This window comes from Ictidomys tridecemlineatus, chromosome 14, assembly GCF_052094955.1.
Source record: "Ictidomys tridecemlineatus isolate mIctTri1 chromosome 14, mIctTri1.hap1, whole genome shotgun sequence".
In the NCBI taxonomy this organism is placed as follows: Eukaryota; Metazoa; Chordata; class Mammalia; order Rodentia; family Sciuridae; genus Ictidomys; species Ictidomys tridecemlineatus.
Window position 1 is genome coordinate 6,600,052 of NC_135490.1, and position 17,334 is coordinate 6,617,385.

The window sequence follows — 17,334 nt, forward strand, 5'->3', positions numbered from 1 at the left end:
GTTCAATCCAACAGTACCTCCTCCCAAAAAATCCCAATGACAATATTTTTTTTTTCAGAAATAGAAAAATCCACCCTAAAATTTGTATGCAACTTCAAGGTTCCTTGAATAGCCAAAACAATCTTAAAAGAAGAACAAGGTTTGAGGTCTCACAATACCTCTTTTCAAAACTTACTGCAAAGCTATGGTAATCAAAATAATGTACTACCCGCTTAAAGAGATACAGATATCTTGACCAGTGGAATCAGACAGGGTCCACAAATAAAAACCTTCACACCTGTGGTTAAGTGAAGTTCAACAAGGGTGCCGATACCACACTACGAGAAAAGGACAGTCTTCTGGACTAATAGTGCTGGGGAAACTGGATATCCACATGGGAAGAAAAGTCTGACTTTGGCCTTAAACCATATTAAAAATTAAAATGGTTGAAATATCTAAATGTAACCTCTAAAACTATATGGTTCTTAGATAAAAACAGGAAGATTCTTGACATTGGATTTGGGACTGATTTCTTGGATAAGACACCAAAAGCACAGATAACAAAGGAAAAAATAAGTTGGACTCATCAAAATTAAAGCACCTTTGTGCATCAAAGAGTGTGATCACTAAATTGAAAAAATAACCATGGAATAGGAGAAAGTATTTATAAATCATCTACTGATAAAGGAATGATATCTAGAATATAAAGAACTTTTAAACAACAACCACTGAAAACTGAAAAATAGACAAATGCTTAAGAGACATTTCTCCAAAGAGTCTAAACAGATGGCCAGTAAGCACATGAAATATGTTCAAATCAGTACTTACTGGAGAAATGCAATCACGCCAAGAAGTACCATCTCATACTCAGTAGGTTGGCTATTGCTTTTTTTAAAACTTGTTTCCCTGGTGTATTTTGGTGGGACAGTAATGTGGCAGAGCGGCTGTGAAACTGAAAGAAAATTCCCTAATAAATTACATGGAATTACCATATGACCTACCAGTTCCACTCCTAAGTGTAAAGGGGGAGAAGAACCGTGAGTGCAGCAACTTGAACAGGTTCCGCAGGCCGTGTCTGCAGCAGCGCTGTTCACAGTGCCCGGGGGCAGCCCCGTGTGTGTGGGCAGGTGGGTATCGTCACGGTGGGTTCATCTCCACCATGTTCATCACTTCCTAATTGTTGTCTTTTTCTTTTTTGTTTTTATCTTCCACACTTTTTCTACCTCCTGTGGGTTTAGTTGAACACTTTTGTTTTTTCCTCCTTTCTTAGCATATGGATTCCTTCTTTTTTACCGAGTGCTTTCCCTAGAGATCGTGATATACGTTTCACAACTACTTCAAGTCCACTTCCACAGATCACAGTGCCTTCTCTGAAACACTCCCTTCGGCATTTCACATAATGCTGATATGCCCATGCACTCAGCTTCGAGGTTTCAAAGTCTGTCTGCCTCTCCCTCCTCTGTCCCTCTCGTGTCTCTGAGCTCCATTTTAAAGGGTCATTTTGCTGGTACTATGGTTCAGATAGGGTTTGTCCCCAAAGGTTCATGTGTGGGCAGCTCAGTCCCCAGGTGAAGGTATTGAGAGGGGGTGGGACATTCAGGAGGTGATCAGATCGTGGCACCCACGCTCCTCGGTGGGAATGGGTCAGTGCATGCAAGAATTAACTGGTGTAGATTTAGGTGCCAGGCGCTTGGCATCTTCTGTACCTGCTGCTCATGACTCTCACACACACCCCTACTGTGTGATGCTACCTGCCATGTTAGGACACAGCATGGGGTCCTCCCAGAGGTAGCTACCGGAACTCAGACTCATCAGCCTTCAAAACTAGGAGCCAAAATAGACCTCTTTTCTTTTTTCTTTTTTTAGTTATACATGACAGTAGAGTGTATGTTGACATATTATGCATACATGGAGTACAGCTTCCCATTCTTCTGCTTATACATGATGTGGAATTACATTGGTTGTGTATTCATAATGAACATAGGAAAGTGATGTCCAATTCATTCTACCGTCTTTCCTGTTCCCATTCCTGTTCCCTTCCCTTCATTCCCTTTTGTCTAAAGTACTTCTGTTCTTCCCTATGCCCCTTATTGTGAGTTAGCATCCGTGTATCAGTGGGAACATTCAGACTTTTGTTCTTTGGGATTAGCCTATTTCACTTAGTGTGCTAGTCTTCAGTTCCATCCATTTACCAGCAAATGCCATAATTTCTTTCTTCTTTATGGCTATATTCCGTTGCTATATATGAAAATATTCTTTTGGGTATATGTACCAGATTTTCTTTATCCATTCATCTGTTGGAGGGCACCTAGGTTGGTTTCATAGCTTAGCTATTGTGAATTGAGCTGCTATGAACATTAGTGTGGATGTGTCACTGTAGTAAGCTAATTAAGTCCTTTGGGTGTATACTGAGGAGTGGGATAAGTGGGTCAAATGGTGCTTCCATTCCAGGTTTTCTAGGAATCTCCACATTGCTTTCCATAGTGGTTGTACCAATTTGCAGTCCCACCAGCAATATATGAGTGCCTTTCCCCCCACATCCTCACCATTCTGACTGGAGTGAGATGAAATGGCAGTGTATATTTCTTCTGTGAAGAAATGCCTGTGTCCAGGAGACAGAGATACTGCAGGTGTAATTCTATGTTAAGAGGTTTTTTTGTTTTCCTTTTCAGGACTTAAAAAATCTTATTCCACTGGCGTCTGAATTACATTGTTTCAAGCGCAAGCTCTACTATGACTCTCATCTCTGTTCCTTTGTGTTCCATGTTTCCTTCTCCTGGTTTCTTTTCAGGCACATTTGGTGATTGTGTGCCTAGTGTGGCTCCCTGGGTCCTTCTAGGTGACTCCTATTGGGAAGCCAGCTGAGGAAGGCTTAGGAACAGTTCCTCTACCTGCACTTAAACTGTTTCTAAAATGCCCTCGACACCCTCTCCAAAAAGCTCATAAATTCCAGCACTCAGCCTAAACCCTTAACTCATTCAGTGTTTCTCCCAGCACAGTGTTCAGACCCAGCCTGTTATTTAAGTTGCTTTTTGGCTCTGAAGACATCTTGTGCCTTACATCCTCCATCTTAAAATGAACTCACTGTATCCTCTTTCCATTGTGTGTTTGGTTTTTGTTTTAGAAGAACTTTGAGAACCCTTTTAAAGGACATTTCTTTTAAGTGTGCGTGGAAGGAGGGCAAAGAAGGGCGACATTCGTCTTTTTCTCGAACAGGTCTTGGGTGGGAAAGAGCACTTTGAGTTCCTGAGATGCTTTGCAGCAAATACCCCGGTTTTCTCACCTCCACCATCACACACACACACACACACACACACACACACACACACACACACACACAACACACACACACCACAGGGGGGTTTAAAACATGTCCACAGCTCCTGGACACTCCCTGTCTTAGAGTTGGGGTCTGTGTTCTCTCCCCTAAATCCAGCCACCTAGGGCTGCTTTGGCCCATGAAATGCTGGCCCTAGGTGCTGTTATGTACCTTCTGAGCCCTCATGAAAGGCCATGCAACTTTTGCCTTGTCTTTGGGGACATTCTTGGAGCCCCAAGGTGACATGTAAGAAGTCCATGTACTCTGAAGCCATAATGCTAAAAGAAAAGCCAAACCCCATGGGGAAGGTTACTGTGTAGGCGGTGGACACTGCAGCCTGCAGTTCAGTTCAGCTCAGCTCAGCCTTGGAGTCACCCAGCCCTGGTGCAAGATGTGTAGGTGAAGACGCCTCCAGATGATTCTAGTCATTCATGTCTTTCCAGCTGAGACTCTGATGTCAGGAAGCAGCCACGAGGCACCCCCAATGTGCACTATGCAAATTCCTGACCCATGGAGCCAGTGGACATAATAGCTGATTACAGCTCTGGGTACCCTGTGGTAGGTAACTGGGACATTCCTGTTCCCAAAGCACTGTCAGGTGCAGAAGGACTTTGAAGCACACAGCTCAAGGACCAAGTTAGGTAGGTGGTCTAGGTGGATGTGGGCATGAGAGGCATGTTTCTCAGTGTGGAGTTTGGGTGAAACTCCATCCATCAAAGACAGCAGAGACGGGTAACTTCCCTAATCCTGGAGGTGTGGGCAGTCTCTTCACACTAGCAAGTGGGGCTGCAGTAGGCCATTTATCTGGGCTGGGCTCATAGCAACTCCATCATAGAGCACATACCTAGCATGCAGGAGGCCCTAGTGTGACCCGCAGCACTGCAAAAGCAAAAGAAGCCATTTCTCTGACTCCTTAATTGGCCCTAGGCACCTCACCACAGCACATGTGGGAAGTGAGGCTATCCAAGGCCACCCTCCTGTTGCCCAACTGGCCACCCACGTAGCTTCCTTCTTTCCCCTTTCTCAGAGTGCCCTTGATGTGCTTGTCATTATCTTAGGTAAAAGATGAATGCGTATTTTGCTATTTTCTGCATCCTGGTGCTTTGACCCCTGGGAACTTGCAGACCCTGGGAGACTGTCCCTCCAGAGTTGGCTAACTCCTAAAGATAAGAAAGAACTCACCTATGAGCATGCCTTTTTTATGCAAACCATTTGATCCCAAGTCCAACCTCAGCCACCTTCTATATTGGGCTCTCCCACTCCAGGTCACTGTGCCCCTGTCCTGACCATCTCAGGGCCAGGTGCCAGACCACCAAGAACAACCCCTGTGCCCCAGGGCCTGCTAAAGTCATTCTACAGAACCTGACCATTCCTTCACTGCAAAGGCCCCTGCCCACCACTGGCCTTCTCCTGTGGCCTCCTGCCTGAACCCAGTGCCTCCCCCTGACCCCTTGCTAGAGCATGCCTCCTTCCCAGCGAGGGACCAACTGTCTTTTCAATGGCCATTGGCTTCCGATCCGTAGGCCTTACCGTGACTCCAGTGTTCTAGTACTGCACATCAAAGCAATCTCATGAGCTACACAAACAGGAAGTGCCCTCGCCTTTCACAGGAGAATTGTTGAGTGGAGACAGGATTCTGGAGATGAAACTCCAGCAGGGTGTCTCCTGGCCTGTCACCACCTGACACTCCTCACCCACAGGTTGGATGGCTGCAGACTGCCGAGGCAAAGTCTTCTTTTCCACTCTGATTATTATAGGTGCTTCCTGCTCGCTTGCTCTTCTTCCTCTAGGCACTGTGAAGGAACCAGTAGGGTCAAGAAAAAGAAAAATTTTCTTTGAACCAGCCTTTGTGTCTTCTTGTCATTTGTTGATGTTGCCACTGAATGTGAAAGTTTAGCTTCAGGCCAATTAAATAACGATCATAGGTGTGCAGTATCTGGGCACATGCCCCCTTCGAGGAAACCTGATCATCATTCTAGTTGCAATGGAAGAAAATTAGGGGAGAAAAAATTTGTTCCTCACTTGGAACTCTCCTGCCCCTCAGTGCTAGGGAGAAGCAAACACTAGCCACACAACAAGCATTATCGGCTTGTCTGTCCTGGAGAGTGCACAGAACTGGCCACTCACCTCACAGGGCCTCGGTCCTGGGAATTAACCAGGTAAGTGACTTACAAGCGTTTGCACCAGTAGTGGCAGGTCAACCTGCAGTCTTGGATTCTGGCTCCCAGTCAGGGTTCTTCCCACCAAGGAGTCTCCAGACACTCCCTGGGAAGCCTGATTTGTCTGGCAGAACTGACAGGCCTGTGGGGTGGGGGTGCTATAGGAACACAGATGTCTTGATTTGGAGAACCGCAAGAAAACATGGGTTTCTGTACTTGGTATTTTGCTAATATTAATCAACTCTTACAAAAGGATTTTGATGTCATAAGGAGTCTACACTGCCCATGTGCAGAAGCAATCTAGTATAGAAGCTCTCTTCCTTTCCCCTTTCCCCGCTAGGTCCATATGGAAGAGCTATTGACCCTAAGAGCCTGAGAAACTGTCCGGGTTCTGCTTGCTTCTGTAGGTTCAGTTAAGCCTCAGGCGCACATCAAATCCCTGCTCTGTATTTTCACCCCAGAAGTCATTCTAAATTAGGAGCTTTGATGGATTCTCCTAAATGACTTAAGAGATGTCTGTAGGTTAAAATAAGGAACTCCAAGTGCAGTGACTTAAGGAAATTAGGGCTGCTGATTCTAGACTAGCCACGGAGGAGACAAGAGAGAGGCCAGGTCTCCAGTTCTCCAGCTGCACCGCACCTGTGGCCAACTGGGTTAATACTTGCTTTTCACTTACTTTGTCCAGGACATGCCTCTAACTTGAGTTATGAGGATGAGAAAAGGTCTGCTAGAATTTCCAGAGGTCAGACTGGACAGGGCAAAGGGCAAAGGAATGCAGTGACTGGTGAGTGTCCCTTCCCTTCCCTTGGGCACACAGGAACCAGTTCCAAAGGCTGGAGGGTCAGAGATATGAGTTGAGGTCTCTTCTTCACCCGCTTCACAGATGGTTGTGTGGAGGCAGGAACTTGCTTTGTGAAGACTGTCAATCCAGTCCAGACAAATCAGTGTGAACAAAGATGGTGATGAGCATGATTTCTACCACCAGCCTGGGTCGAGGGGCAAGAAACAACTTGCTCCAGCCCATCGTGGGGGCTGTGGCCCTACCCTTGGCCTGGCCAGGGGTGCCCCAGCCACACCAGGGCCACACTGTATGCAAGCTGAAAGCGTCAAGTCTGTAGCCATCTGGAGTGGATGCCAGGGTTATCGGGCAGTGCAAGGAATGTACCACAGATTCCCCCTCCCCCTCCCTTTCTTCTTGCCCCGCTTCACTAAAAGACTGTTTGGAACAGAATAAGGGAAGCTCCTGGAGGGGCAAGCTTTGGAGGCCTGACCCTTTTAACTTTTAAAATTCGCCCACTCATAATTTTTATATTCCACCGTTTATTAACATTTGTGAGGAGTTTTCACTGTGACCCCATATTATGCTCATTTTAGAGGTGAACCAAGAGAGGCTGAATTCTTACACTGCAAGTTGCAACCAACTTGGACCTGGGAGTTTCTGATTTCGGGTCCTGCGTTCCTGTAAACCAGAGTTCAGAGAACCACGGAGCTAAAAAGAAACAAAGAAGGGTGGAGGGAGGAGGGAGGGAGACGAGAGGAAGAAAAAGAAGAGGGAGTGAGGGGAGAGTGAATAAGGAAGGGAGAGAGGGACAAGGGTGAAGGGAAGGGAAAGAAAAGAAAGCCATTTAAGAGACAAGTGCCATAGGGTTAATTTACTCGTAGGATCGCTGCGCAGTGGGACACTGGGCCCAGTGGGTCTCATCCCATCTCATCCGATGTCGCCGCCGCTCTCCGACCCCGCAGGACCCGGCGCTGCAGTCCCTGCGCCTTGACTTTTCTGCGTTTGGTTCCCCCTGATCCGCTCTTGGAGATTCCAGCACAACCTCAACTGGGGAACCACGGGCGTGAACAGACTGGAGAGTCTGACGTCCTGGGCCAGCGCCCACGAGAACCGGCATCGGGATGACTTGGCAGGAGGAGCTCGGTGCTCTAACTCCAAGCCCTGGCTTTGCGAGGCTCTGTAAAGGCTGATTGAGAGGCGGCGGGGTTACCACGACCCTGAGTCCCTCCGCGCGGCCCGCAGCCAGGCGCGCTTGGACACAGTTGCTCAGATGAATAAATGCATTCATGCAAAAGAGGAAGGAATGGAGCGAGCGAACCAACGGGCTTCGGGTGTGCAGGTAGCACGAGGGAGGGAGCGGCAAAAGCTCAGCTCCTGGGACAGCCCGGGCTCAGGAGCGCTCTCCAGACTCAATGCAAAACCTTAAACAACCGGAAACTACATTCACAACACGTGGGGATTTTTCCTCGCCGATTGTTTTCTTTATCTTTGCCGTTAGTCTCTGGAGTCCAGCTTGAATGTCTGCGCTCCCTGGGCGCGCGTCTCCCTAACCTGGCGTCTGGGCGCACCCCTGGGCGTGCGCGCTCGGCTCCGGGGCTGCTCCGGAAGGGCGGCAGGGACCAGGGCCTGAGTGAGGATGCCGGCGGCTGGAAAGGCAGCGCTGTTCCCTCGAGTTCTCTGACTCTGCAGAACAGCATCCTAGCGTGGCAGTAGAGTCAGAGAGAGGTGCTCCGGTTCTCCTGTGGGACACGTAGTCCCGCTTCTCAAAGTACTAACTTGCTTGGCTGGGCGCAGCCCACGACCCTGGCCAGAAGCATTCAGGACTAAAGTTGTTTTCTTGGAAGAATTTGCAGCCTGGGGGGTCCATCGCTGATAAGCCCTAGGCTTCCTGGGATAGGGAAGTCGGCTTACATGGCAGATACCCCTGCAAACAGCCTTCCCGCTTGGCGCCGGCTGACACGCTGCGGGGATTCAGGCTTTAAGATGCTCTCCCTGTTGGGGACAGCCCTTTCCAGGCCAATGCGACACGGTGCCCGGTGCCGCGCCTGGCCTCAAGTCCTTGTCTAGGCTGCCCAGGCAGAGGGTGGGGCATGAGAGCCTGTGGCGCTGCCACTGGATTCTCGCTCAGGATAGGGGCAGCCCCAGGAATCTTTTTTATATTATTTTATTAAATGCGTGCCAGGATCAGAATTATCTGGTGCTCTAGAGGTTAAAATTAGGACGGAAAAACGCTCCACCTCCTTGAGCGGTCTTAGATCCGGACCGGTTCATGTTGCATGCCAGGCGTCTGTGAACTCAGTCACTGTACGCTGGGACTTAAGGACTTCAGTCCAGAGTTGTGTTGACATCACTTCTCATGCAGGGAGTGTGAGCTTTCACTGTATTTATCTCAGCGAATCCTCATCACTAGTCCCATGAGGTCAGTCTTATCATCCCCATTTCAATATTAGGAAAGGAGGCCTCGGAGATGCCTCACTGGCCCGCAGTCAGGCATTCAGTAACCCACACACCAAGGCAGGTTCTGACTCCGGACTCCATGACCCTCCCACCATAATGCTGCCTCTTTCCAGGGTCACCTCTGCAGATTCAGCACAGGGGTGGTGCTCCGTAAACATTTGTGAGTTTAATTCCAGGATCTAGTTCAGCCTGCCCTGATTTTTTATGCAGTAAGGTGTGTCTAAGCCATATTTGCTCACTCATTTATTCATTCGCTTATCCAGCAGTTCTTGAATGCCTACTGTGTGCCAGCACTGGTGTAAGAGTGTGGGAATGGCCCTATCAAATCCAGCAGGGTGACATGAGATTAGCGGCCCTTGCCAGAGAGAGACCGCCATGGGCTCCAACGCGCAACCCTTCTACCCTGGGAGGAAGGGATGTGGGCAACAGGGGAGCTCACGGGTTACACCGAAGGGTAGGGGACGCATCATGCGGGACCAACTCCGCTCAATCGGGAAAAAATACAAGAACGGGATTCCGCGAAGGAAGAGGCGAGGGGGCTGGAGACTCGCACCCCGAGACCAGGTTGGGGTTGAGGTGGGGCACAAGAAGAGAAAAAATCAGATGGCAGAGAACCGGCTACAGATATGCCCGCCCGGGAGCTAGCGGGCATGGGCAGCGTGGGGAGGCTTCCGAGGTCACTGCACAAAGTGGGAGACCTGGTGCACCCACCAGCCCAGGCCAGCCCAGGCCAGCGTCTGCGGCGCCCAAGCGCACTGGGGAGAGGTGGCTAAAAGCCCGGTCATTTTAGAAAAGCTGAAGAACGGCTCACTGGCTGATCTGGGGGTCGGGGGGCTTCATGGTCAGCGTCTCCCGCGCCCGGACGATCCTAGTGGAAGCTGTTTGGGTTCAGTTTTCCGTTGCGGGCGGAGTTGGTGGAGTTCGGCCCGCTGAGGCCGCGGTCCGTTGGGATTGGGGGCTGGACCAGACCTCTCCAGAGCCCAGCCGCGGTGACCGCCTGCTGCGCCCGCCTGGCCGCTCTGCGGCACCTGCGGCCTGGAGCAGGAGGGGCGAGGATCCCCAGGCGGGCCTAGGAGGCCGAGGGGCGGGCCGGGGGCGGGCGCGGGAGAGGTCCTCCCTCCTCCACACCCCTCGCGGCAGGTCGGAGCCGGGACGCGGCGGCCGCCCGGGACGCAGGGAGGGGGCTACGCTGCGACCGAGGGAGGGGCCGCGCCGCCTTCGAGAGTCATTGGAGGACCCGGCCGTCCGAAGCTGATAAATAAGGGGCTGGGCCGAGGCTGCCGGCCAAGTTGGACGCCCCGACCCGATCGAGGGCCAGGTCAGCGCAGGCCCGGCAAGGCGAAGTCTAGCAACCCCCGTGCGGCCATGGCCTCTCTGCTGGGAGCCTACCCGTGGCCCGAGGGGCTCGAGTGTCCCGCCCTGGAAGCTGAGCTGTCTGATGGTCTGTCGCCGCCAGCAGCCCCCCGCCCCCCGGGGGACAAGGGCTCGGAAAGCCGTATCCGGCGGCCCATGAACGCCTTCATGGTGTGGGCCAAGGACGAAAGGAAACGGCTGGCGGTGCAGAACCCGGACCTGCACAACGCCGAGCTCAGCAAGATGCTGGGTGAGTGATCGTGCGGCCCCGCGGCGGGCTGGGCGCACCCGGAGGTCAGCGGGCAGGGGCGCGGCGGACCTGAATCTAGCCAGTGCGGGCTCGTGGAGGGTGGGTACCACCCGACGGGTGGGGACTCAGCGCTAGCTGTGAGGACGAGGTTGGGCATCTGTGCGAGCGTGGGTGCGTGCAGTGCCGGGAATCAGAGCCTGGACATCTTGGCCATCGAGGTCCAAAGCGAAACCGTGCGACCAGCCCAGGTTTCCGGGGAAGCCCCTCCTCGGGACTGGAGCCTAGAGAGGGGTCCCATTGGGCGGGAGCGACACAGCAGTGGCCAAGCCCGGGCAGTCTGACGACAGGGACCCGCGCACATAGACAGAGCCAGAACGGAAACGTCGAGGCTGGGTGGAACTGGCCTTTGCTGGGAAGACTGAAGCGGGAAGATCCATCGTTCCCTGCACTGTATGACTGGGACAATCAGAGGGAGATCGTCACAGATAAAGCTAAAACGAATATACATAAAGGAAGGCCTTGAGGGGACGAATCTTTGAGTTAACTTAATTATTAAACAGCAGGGAAAATAGTCTACCTAAATAGACTTGATTCATTACTCTTTCTAGCTTAGGAGTGTAGGTAACTTGATGCAGGTGGTTAGGGCGGCTAGTAAGGGTCTGTTCTGGAGCCCTACATTTTCTTGCTGCGATGCTGCCACGGCAGAGGCTGGGGCCTGGGACGGGCCAAGCCTGAGGCAGAGAGTGGGGATATCAGGATGTGAGGGCATCAAGAGGGAGTGAGCATTTCAGAACAAACCCGAGTGTGTGCTGGGGTTCATGTTCTCTCCTATGCCTAAAGCTGAACACTTTCCAGCTCTGCCTTACTCAGATCTCTTTGCCCTTTGACTTGGTTTTTATTCATTTTAACCAATGAAAGTGTTTCAAAGTACATTGTGCTCACAGTGTGCGCCAGGCCCTGTGAGAAGGGACATGAGTGGTCACCCGACCCCACCCACCGGGAATGTAGCCCTTCCTTTTTCCGTATGAGCACAGGGCTCCTTCCTTTGGCAGAACCATGGATGAAGTCTGACTCCCCGATTTATGCTGGCTAAAGCTGCAGGCCAGCAAAACTCAGCACTATGCAAGTTAGAGACCCAGAGAAGCAGCTGGGGGAATGCTGGGTTCCAGGAGCCCCTTGCCCACCCACTGGTCTTGTGGTATAGATGTGCCCACATTGTGTTGGTGGGCTGGTGCCTTCCTGTGCACTTTCCTCTGTACAAGATAGCAAAATGTATATTTTGTACTGTTAGCATAAATTAAAAAATGCTAATATATACAATAATATTTTTTCTTCCACCTAAAAGTTTATATTTTCTTCAGATTTTAAAATATTTTTAAATAAATGAAAGCATTTTTTTTTCTCCTGTGGGTCCTATTGACCAAGCACAACAGGAAGCCTCTAGTTGTACCCAGGTTTCTGTTGCAGGTGCAGGCAGAGATGGAAGGAGAGGAAAGGCTAGGGAGACCTGCCCTACAAATTGAGACAGCCTGCGCCCTGGAAGGGTCAAGCAAAGGGACTCAGGAGGTGAAGTTCTCCTGTGAGCTGATCTCTGTCTAGATTGGCACCTAGACTCCAAGAGGTTACAGTTCATTTTGCAGGAAAGACACTAATTCCTTCCTGTTTAGCGCCACAGCCTGTGTAACTGGGTGAGGGAAACCCACACAGTGTTGCTTTCTAAAATAGGGACTTTGTGCACCTGTTAGCCAGGGGCAGCAGGATGAGCTATTTCCACCCTATGGTCTTTCTCAGTCCTTCCTTTTCTGACCTGAATGTGAGTTTCAACTTTTTCCAATATAGGCCTTCCAAACTTCAAAATATCACCTGGTTACACTAGTATTTTCAGTGTATTATGAATGAGAAAGTGCATCAAGACAATTAGATACTTGGTAGCATTTAAAAACAAATCTGTATTTTGTTAATATCACAACATCCAAGTACATTTAGATACTAGAGTCACATTTTATATTCAGATCATACAGTGTACATTGTGTCTGGACCAATGGGCCTCTTGCAAGAGCTTTGTGGTCTTAGCTGCAGGCTGGAAACCAATGTGTAGATCTGAATCTTGAATTCATAACACTCTTCAAGTCACTTTTTAAAGTGATAGCTAATTGTGGCAATTAACAATTCCCTGTAACAGTTATAAACTTTCACCCAAGGGGGAGAACCCCTTTAATAATTGCCCTCCTTGAACCCTTAGCCCCCAGCCTAAAATCTTTGAGGGCCTGGCCCACAGAGCCAGCCAATCTGGGCACTGGTGATTACCATTCACATGTCTCTGCAGTTGACCCTGTGCTGACTGTGCCTGGTGAAAGATGAGGTCCCTTTCCTTACAGGGCTTAGCCAGAGGCCTTGACCTCTCAGCTAATGGGTCTTAAACTTTAGAATACATTAGAGTCGTGGGGGAACATGTTAAAGTTGTACAATTCTGACCTAACCCTTAGAGGAATGGATCCAAGGGGTCTAGAAGAGACCCTCAGAAAAGGTTGGAGCCAGAGGGGTGTACAATGTACATTGAGAAATGGAGAAGAGACACAAAGTGACTTGCAAAACAACAGACAAGGAACAACAAATGGAACAAGTTCAGGCAGCATTTTAGCATAAGTGGGTTATGTGAGGGGAATGTTTCTTAAAGAGAGAGCTCTGTGTTGGGCGGTGCAGAGTGTTTGGGTACCACAGTTTTAAGTTGGGTACACATAGTATTTTTACTGTAGTGAGAGCCCTAGGGGAGTTAGGGGTGGCTGGGAGGCTGTCTTCTGTGCTCTGGGGTTGCCTACAGATGCTAGCATTCTGGCCATGCTCAGGTCTTCATACAGCAGAGTCCTGTTGGACCTTCAGAGGTAAAGAAGTGCCATGTGTTCACCTAAGTGAGACCTTGGACTTTATCTGCATCTGTGAAACTATTGTCTGAGCCTGGGTTCCCTCACATATGGGCTGTGACATTTATGTCATAAGAGACCGGGAATTTTCATCAAAATGCAAAAAATATTAGCATCGACTCTTAAGGAGGAAAAATATCCCCCAATAAATGTCATAGTGGTCGTTAGATCTTTTTTTCCCCCTGTCGCGGACATCTGATCCCAGTTTCTAGTTGTCAGGTCATCTGTTTGGTCTTGGAGGAGAGGCATGGTCTTTGTGTGCAGGGTTCAGGCAGGAGGGCTTCGTTGGGCTTCTCTATGCGGGATCTGGGCTAGGAAGAGGATGTGAGAAGGCGGTGGCGAGAGGGAGGAGGGCGTGAGGGAGCGGGGAGCGTGCGGGGCGAGAAGGCGCGAGCCGAGCAGGTGCGCCCGCAGGCCAGTAGCGCAGTCGCTGAGCGTGGCCCTCTCTGGCTTGTGCGAGCAGGAAAGTCGTGGAAGGCCCTGACGCTGTCGCAGAAGAGGCCCTACGTGGACGAGGCGGAGCGGCTGCGGCTGCAGCACATGCAGGACTACCCCAACTACAAGTACCGGCCCCGCAGGAAGAAGCAGGCCAAGCGCCTCTGCAAGCGCGTGGACCCCGGCTTCCTCCTGAGCTCGCTCTCGCGAGACCAGAACGCGCTGCCGGAGAAGAGCGGCGGCCGCGGGGCGCTGGGGGAGAAGGAGGGCAGGGGTGAGTACTCCCCGGGCGCTGCCCTGCCCGGCCTCCGGGGCTGCTACCACGAGGGCCCAGCTGGTGGCGGCGCCGCTGGCAGCGTGGACACGTATCCGTATGGGCTGCCCACGCCCCCGGAGATGTCTCCCCTGGACGTGCTGGAGCCGGAGCAGACCTTCTTCTCCTCCCCCTGCCAGGAGGAGCACGCCCACCCCCACCACCTGCCCCACCTGCCAGGGCCCCCTTACTCCCCGGAGTTGGCCCCCAGCCCCCTCCACTGCAGCCACCCCCTGGGATCTCTGACCCTTGGCCAGACCCCGGGGGTCTCTATGATGTCCACTGTATCTGGCTGCCCGCCATCTCCTGCCTATTACTCTCCTGCCACCTACCACCCTCTCCACTCCAACCTCCAGGCCCACCTGGGCCAGCTCTCCCCACCTCCCGAGCCCCCTGGCTTCGATGCTCTGGATCAACTGAGCCAGGTGGAACTTCTAGGGGACATGGATCGCAATGAGTTCGACCAGTATTTGAACACTCCTGGTCACCCAGACTCTGCTGCTGGGGCTGGCGCCCTCAGTGGCCATGGCCCACTCTCCCAGGCGACCCCATCGGGCCCCACAGAGACCAGCCTCATCTCCGTCCTGGCTGATGCGACTGCCACTTACTACAACAGCTACAGTGTGTCCTAGAGTCAGAGGCAAGGAGTCTGGGCCAGCCCTGGCCACCCTGTCCTTCCTGTGCGCTGAGTGGAGCAGAGACCACGCAGTGCCGCTGGCTTTCCTCCTGGACCCTCGGCTGCCAGGAGGCAGGCTCTGCTGGTCCAGTGCCTCTTCTGTTCCTTCAAATGAGCGTCCTTGGCTACATCCCAGGAGCATGGTCTCCAGTTGCCAAGACTGTCTCCCAGTAGGATTTTCCCTGCCCTCTCTTCCTGTCCCCACCTTTACAACCAGTGATGGGAATTCAGGCGGCACCAGACCCTCTTCTGTTTGGACACAGCCTGATCTCTGGATGCTCCAGATGAGGGTGAGAAGAGCCCTGGGTCTGGACCCTGGCCCTAAGGTCCTGTCTTGGATCTGCTGCAAAGTGAAACCCAAGCCTGCCCCGCTTCTCTTCCCTCTGCTCTGCCCCCTGCAGAGTGAAGGATGGACGGATGGACGCAGTAGCTGAGTCCCTCTGAGTCAGGGCTTTCTCCAGGCTTACAAAAGGAAAGCAGGGAGCTTCTCATTGATGAGCCCATTAACGCGCAGCCTGGGGAGCGCTTCGTGCGCCCAGCCTAAGGACACAGGCCTTCTGCTTTCTGTGCTCCCTTCTTCCCTCGCCCTAGAATTCCCAAAGGGTCTTCCAATTTGACAGACACTCATCCTGACTTGGGAAATTAACCAGGATGGTTAACTGCATCACTGGAAATGAGACTGAATTCAAACTTTTAAAAAAATATATGTCTTAGATAAATTCTTCTCTTTTATTACACACACTTCAAGAGCGGGTACAGTCTCCTAGACACACACGTGCAGCCTCAATCCAACATTCTCAGCAATGGCAGCTTCCGCCCACTGTTGGCTCTGAGTGACCCAGAGAGCCAGGGTTAGAGTGTTGCAACAGAGCAGTGCATCTGACGTGTTGATTTCTTGAGCAGGGTTTCAGCACACTTTCCCCTCTGGACATGGCTTCCCACTCTCTCTGCTCCCTCTCTCTCTTTCCTGGCTTTTCTTTCTCTCTTCCTGTTTCTTCCTGCACCCTGAATTGGTTCCTAACTCAAAGAGCCCTGACTTAAAAGCCCAGGTGTGATTCCTCTGGCCATGAGGGACTGGTTTGCCTCACACGCCAGTCAGGACCTCCTCAGCTGATTTCTGGAGAGCTTCCTTGATGCACCTTCCTGCGGTTCACATCCCAAACCAGAAACTCACTGTGACTGAAGGTGTTTCTGAGCCCTGGCCACCCCAATATCCCCACCCTCCCCAAACCTCCTTTGAAGGAACAAACCCAACAGTCAGCTGACAGACACGTGCTCTCTTCTGACAGCAGCATATTGCCTGTGTGAAGTGTGTTTTCTGTATTCTTCTATTATTTCACCTTATATTTTGTATTGTTGACCTATGTTTCTCCTGAGACGTCTTCTTGTAAAATCACTTATAAAATAAGGTTAATCTTTACATTGTTACTGTATATGCCATTTGGTAATAAATAGTAAATCATTGGTGATATGATTGACTGGAGTCCAGTCGAGAATGTGTATTGATAATCTTGTAAAATAGCACCACAGACATGAAGCTCAACTGTTCCACTTTTTATAAGAACCATGCATGCTTGCAACAGTTGGAATATTGATTTGTTGAAAATATTTAATTTAAATAAACGTTTTTGTACCGTGACCCTTCTGTCATTTGAAATACAGGTTTGCAAAAAGATCAAGGTTTTGAGTGAGGCCTGGGTCTCAAAATGTTTTCTGCATCAACGTTTTATTTTTAAAATTGGTATCTTGTCAGAGTGGTTTATTTTATTTTATAAATCATACCAGAGGGAGAAATCCTAATTCACACACTGGTAACGGTGGCTCTATCAGTGACATTGACAGCAAATATCGATTCACAGCCCACTGGAAGGAGAGTTTTCTCCTTGTGAGGACTTTCCGCACTTTTTGGGCCACCTGAAGATAGAAAGTGAGTTTTCTCCAATTGTGTGCTTACTTGAGACTCCCACACTATTTTCTTCTTTATGAAATAATCTTGAAGAACACCTCACTTGTCCTGGCCTCTGTGTTTGTGGGTGCTGCATAGCAACTGGCCCTGGGCTCTTGGAGACTCATGGCACGCTGTGGAGAGGCCGGGAGCTCTGCACATGGTGTGGCACTTGGTGAGGTTAGGGCTACACTTGCAGCCAAAAAGTACCTGGGAACACGGATGATTACTCAGCCCGTGCAGGTCACCTCTGCCTGGCCTCTCTCCATGGCAAAGCAGTTGAGACTTGTTTGAGTCAAGGGTAGCCTTGTGCTTTCCCAGGCCCCCTGGGCCAAGGAGTGGGTCTTGGGAGGGCCCAATGGGCCCCTGTTCATCCTTCAGTTTTGATCATAAGCTATAGTCATTACTTTAATAGCACTTTATAGGTGTTCAGAGCTTTACAGAAAGTTTTATAGGCTATTTCTCATCCACAGCCCCAGGTGGGGCTTGTCATCCACCCACCTCGTGGCACAGCCAGGGACACCGAGGCCCAGGGTGGGAGCTGGTGTGAGGCTCCCTGTGCTCCCCAGGTTTTCAGCATCTGTCACATATGTTAGTTGGCAGCATTTTAACCAAAGAGCCTTCAAGCTGAAGGCTTGGTGCCTTTATTTGAGCACTTCACCAGGGCGTGGGGTGATATGCTATCCAGTCTCTACCTATTTCAGCCCAGAGAAAGAACCAAGAGGAAATTGGGGGCTAAGATGAAA

General features: G+C 50.9%; 1 protein-coding gene across 1 annotated transcript; it reads left to right on the plus strand.

The window, feature by feature from the left end:
- Positions 1-9,824: 9,824 nt before the first annotated feature.
- Positions 9,825-16,282, plus strand: Sox7 (SRY-box transcription factor 7). Its single transcript, XM_005337232.5, has 2 exons — positions 9,825-10,298; positions 13,683-16,282. Exons 1-2 carry the CDS (start codon positions 10,061-10,063, stop codon positions 14,597-14,599), a joined length of 1,155 nt encoding a protein of 384 aa, XP_005337289.2. The 5' UTR covers positions 9,825-10,060; the 3' UTR covers positions 14,600-16,282.
- The last annotated feature ends 1,052 nt before the right edge of the window (positions 16,283-17,334 follow it).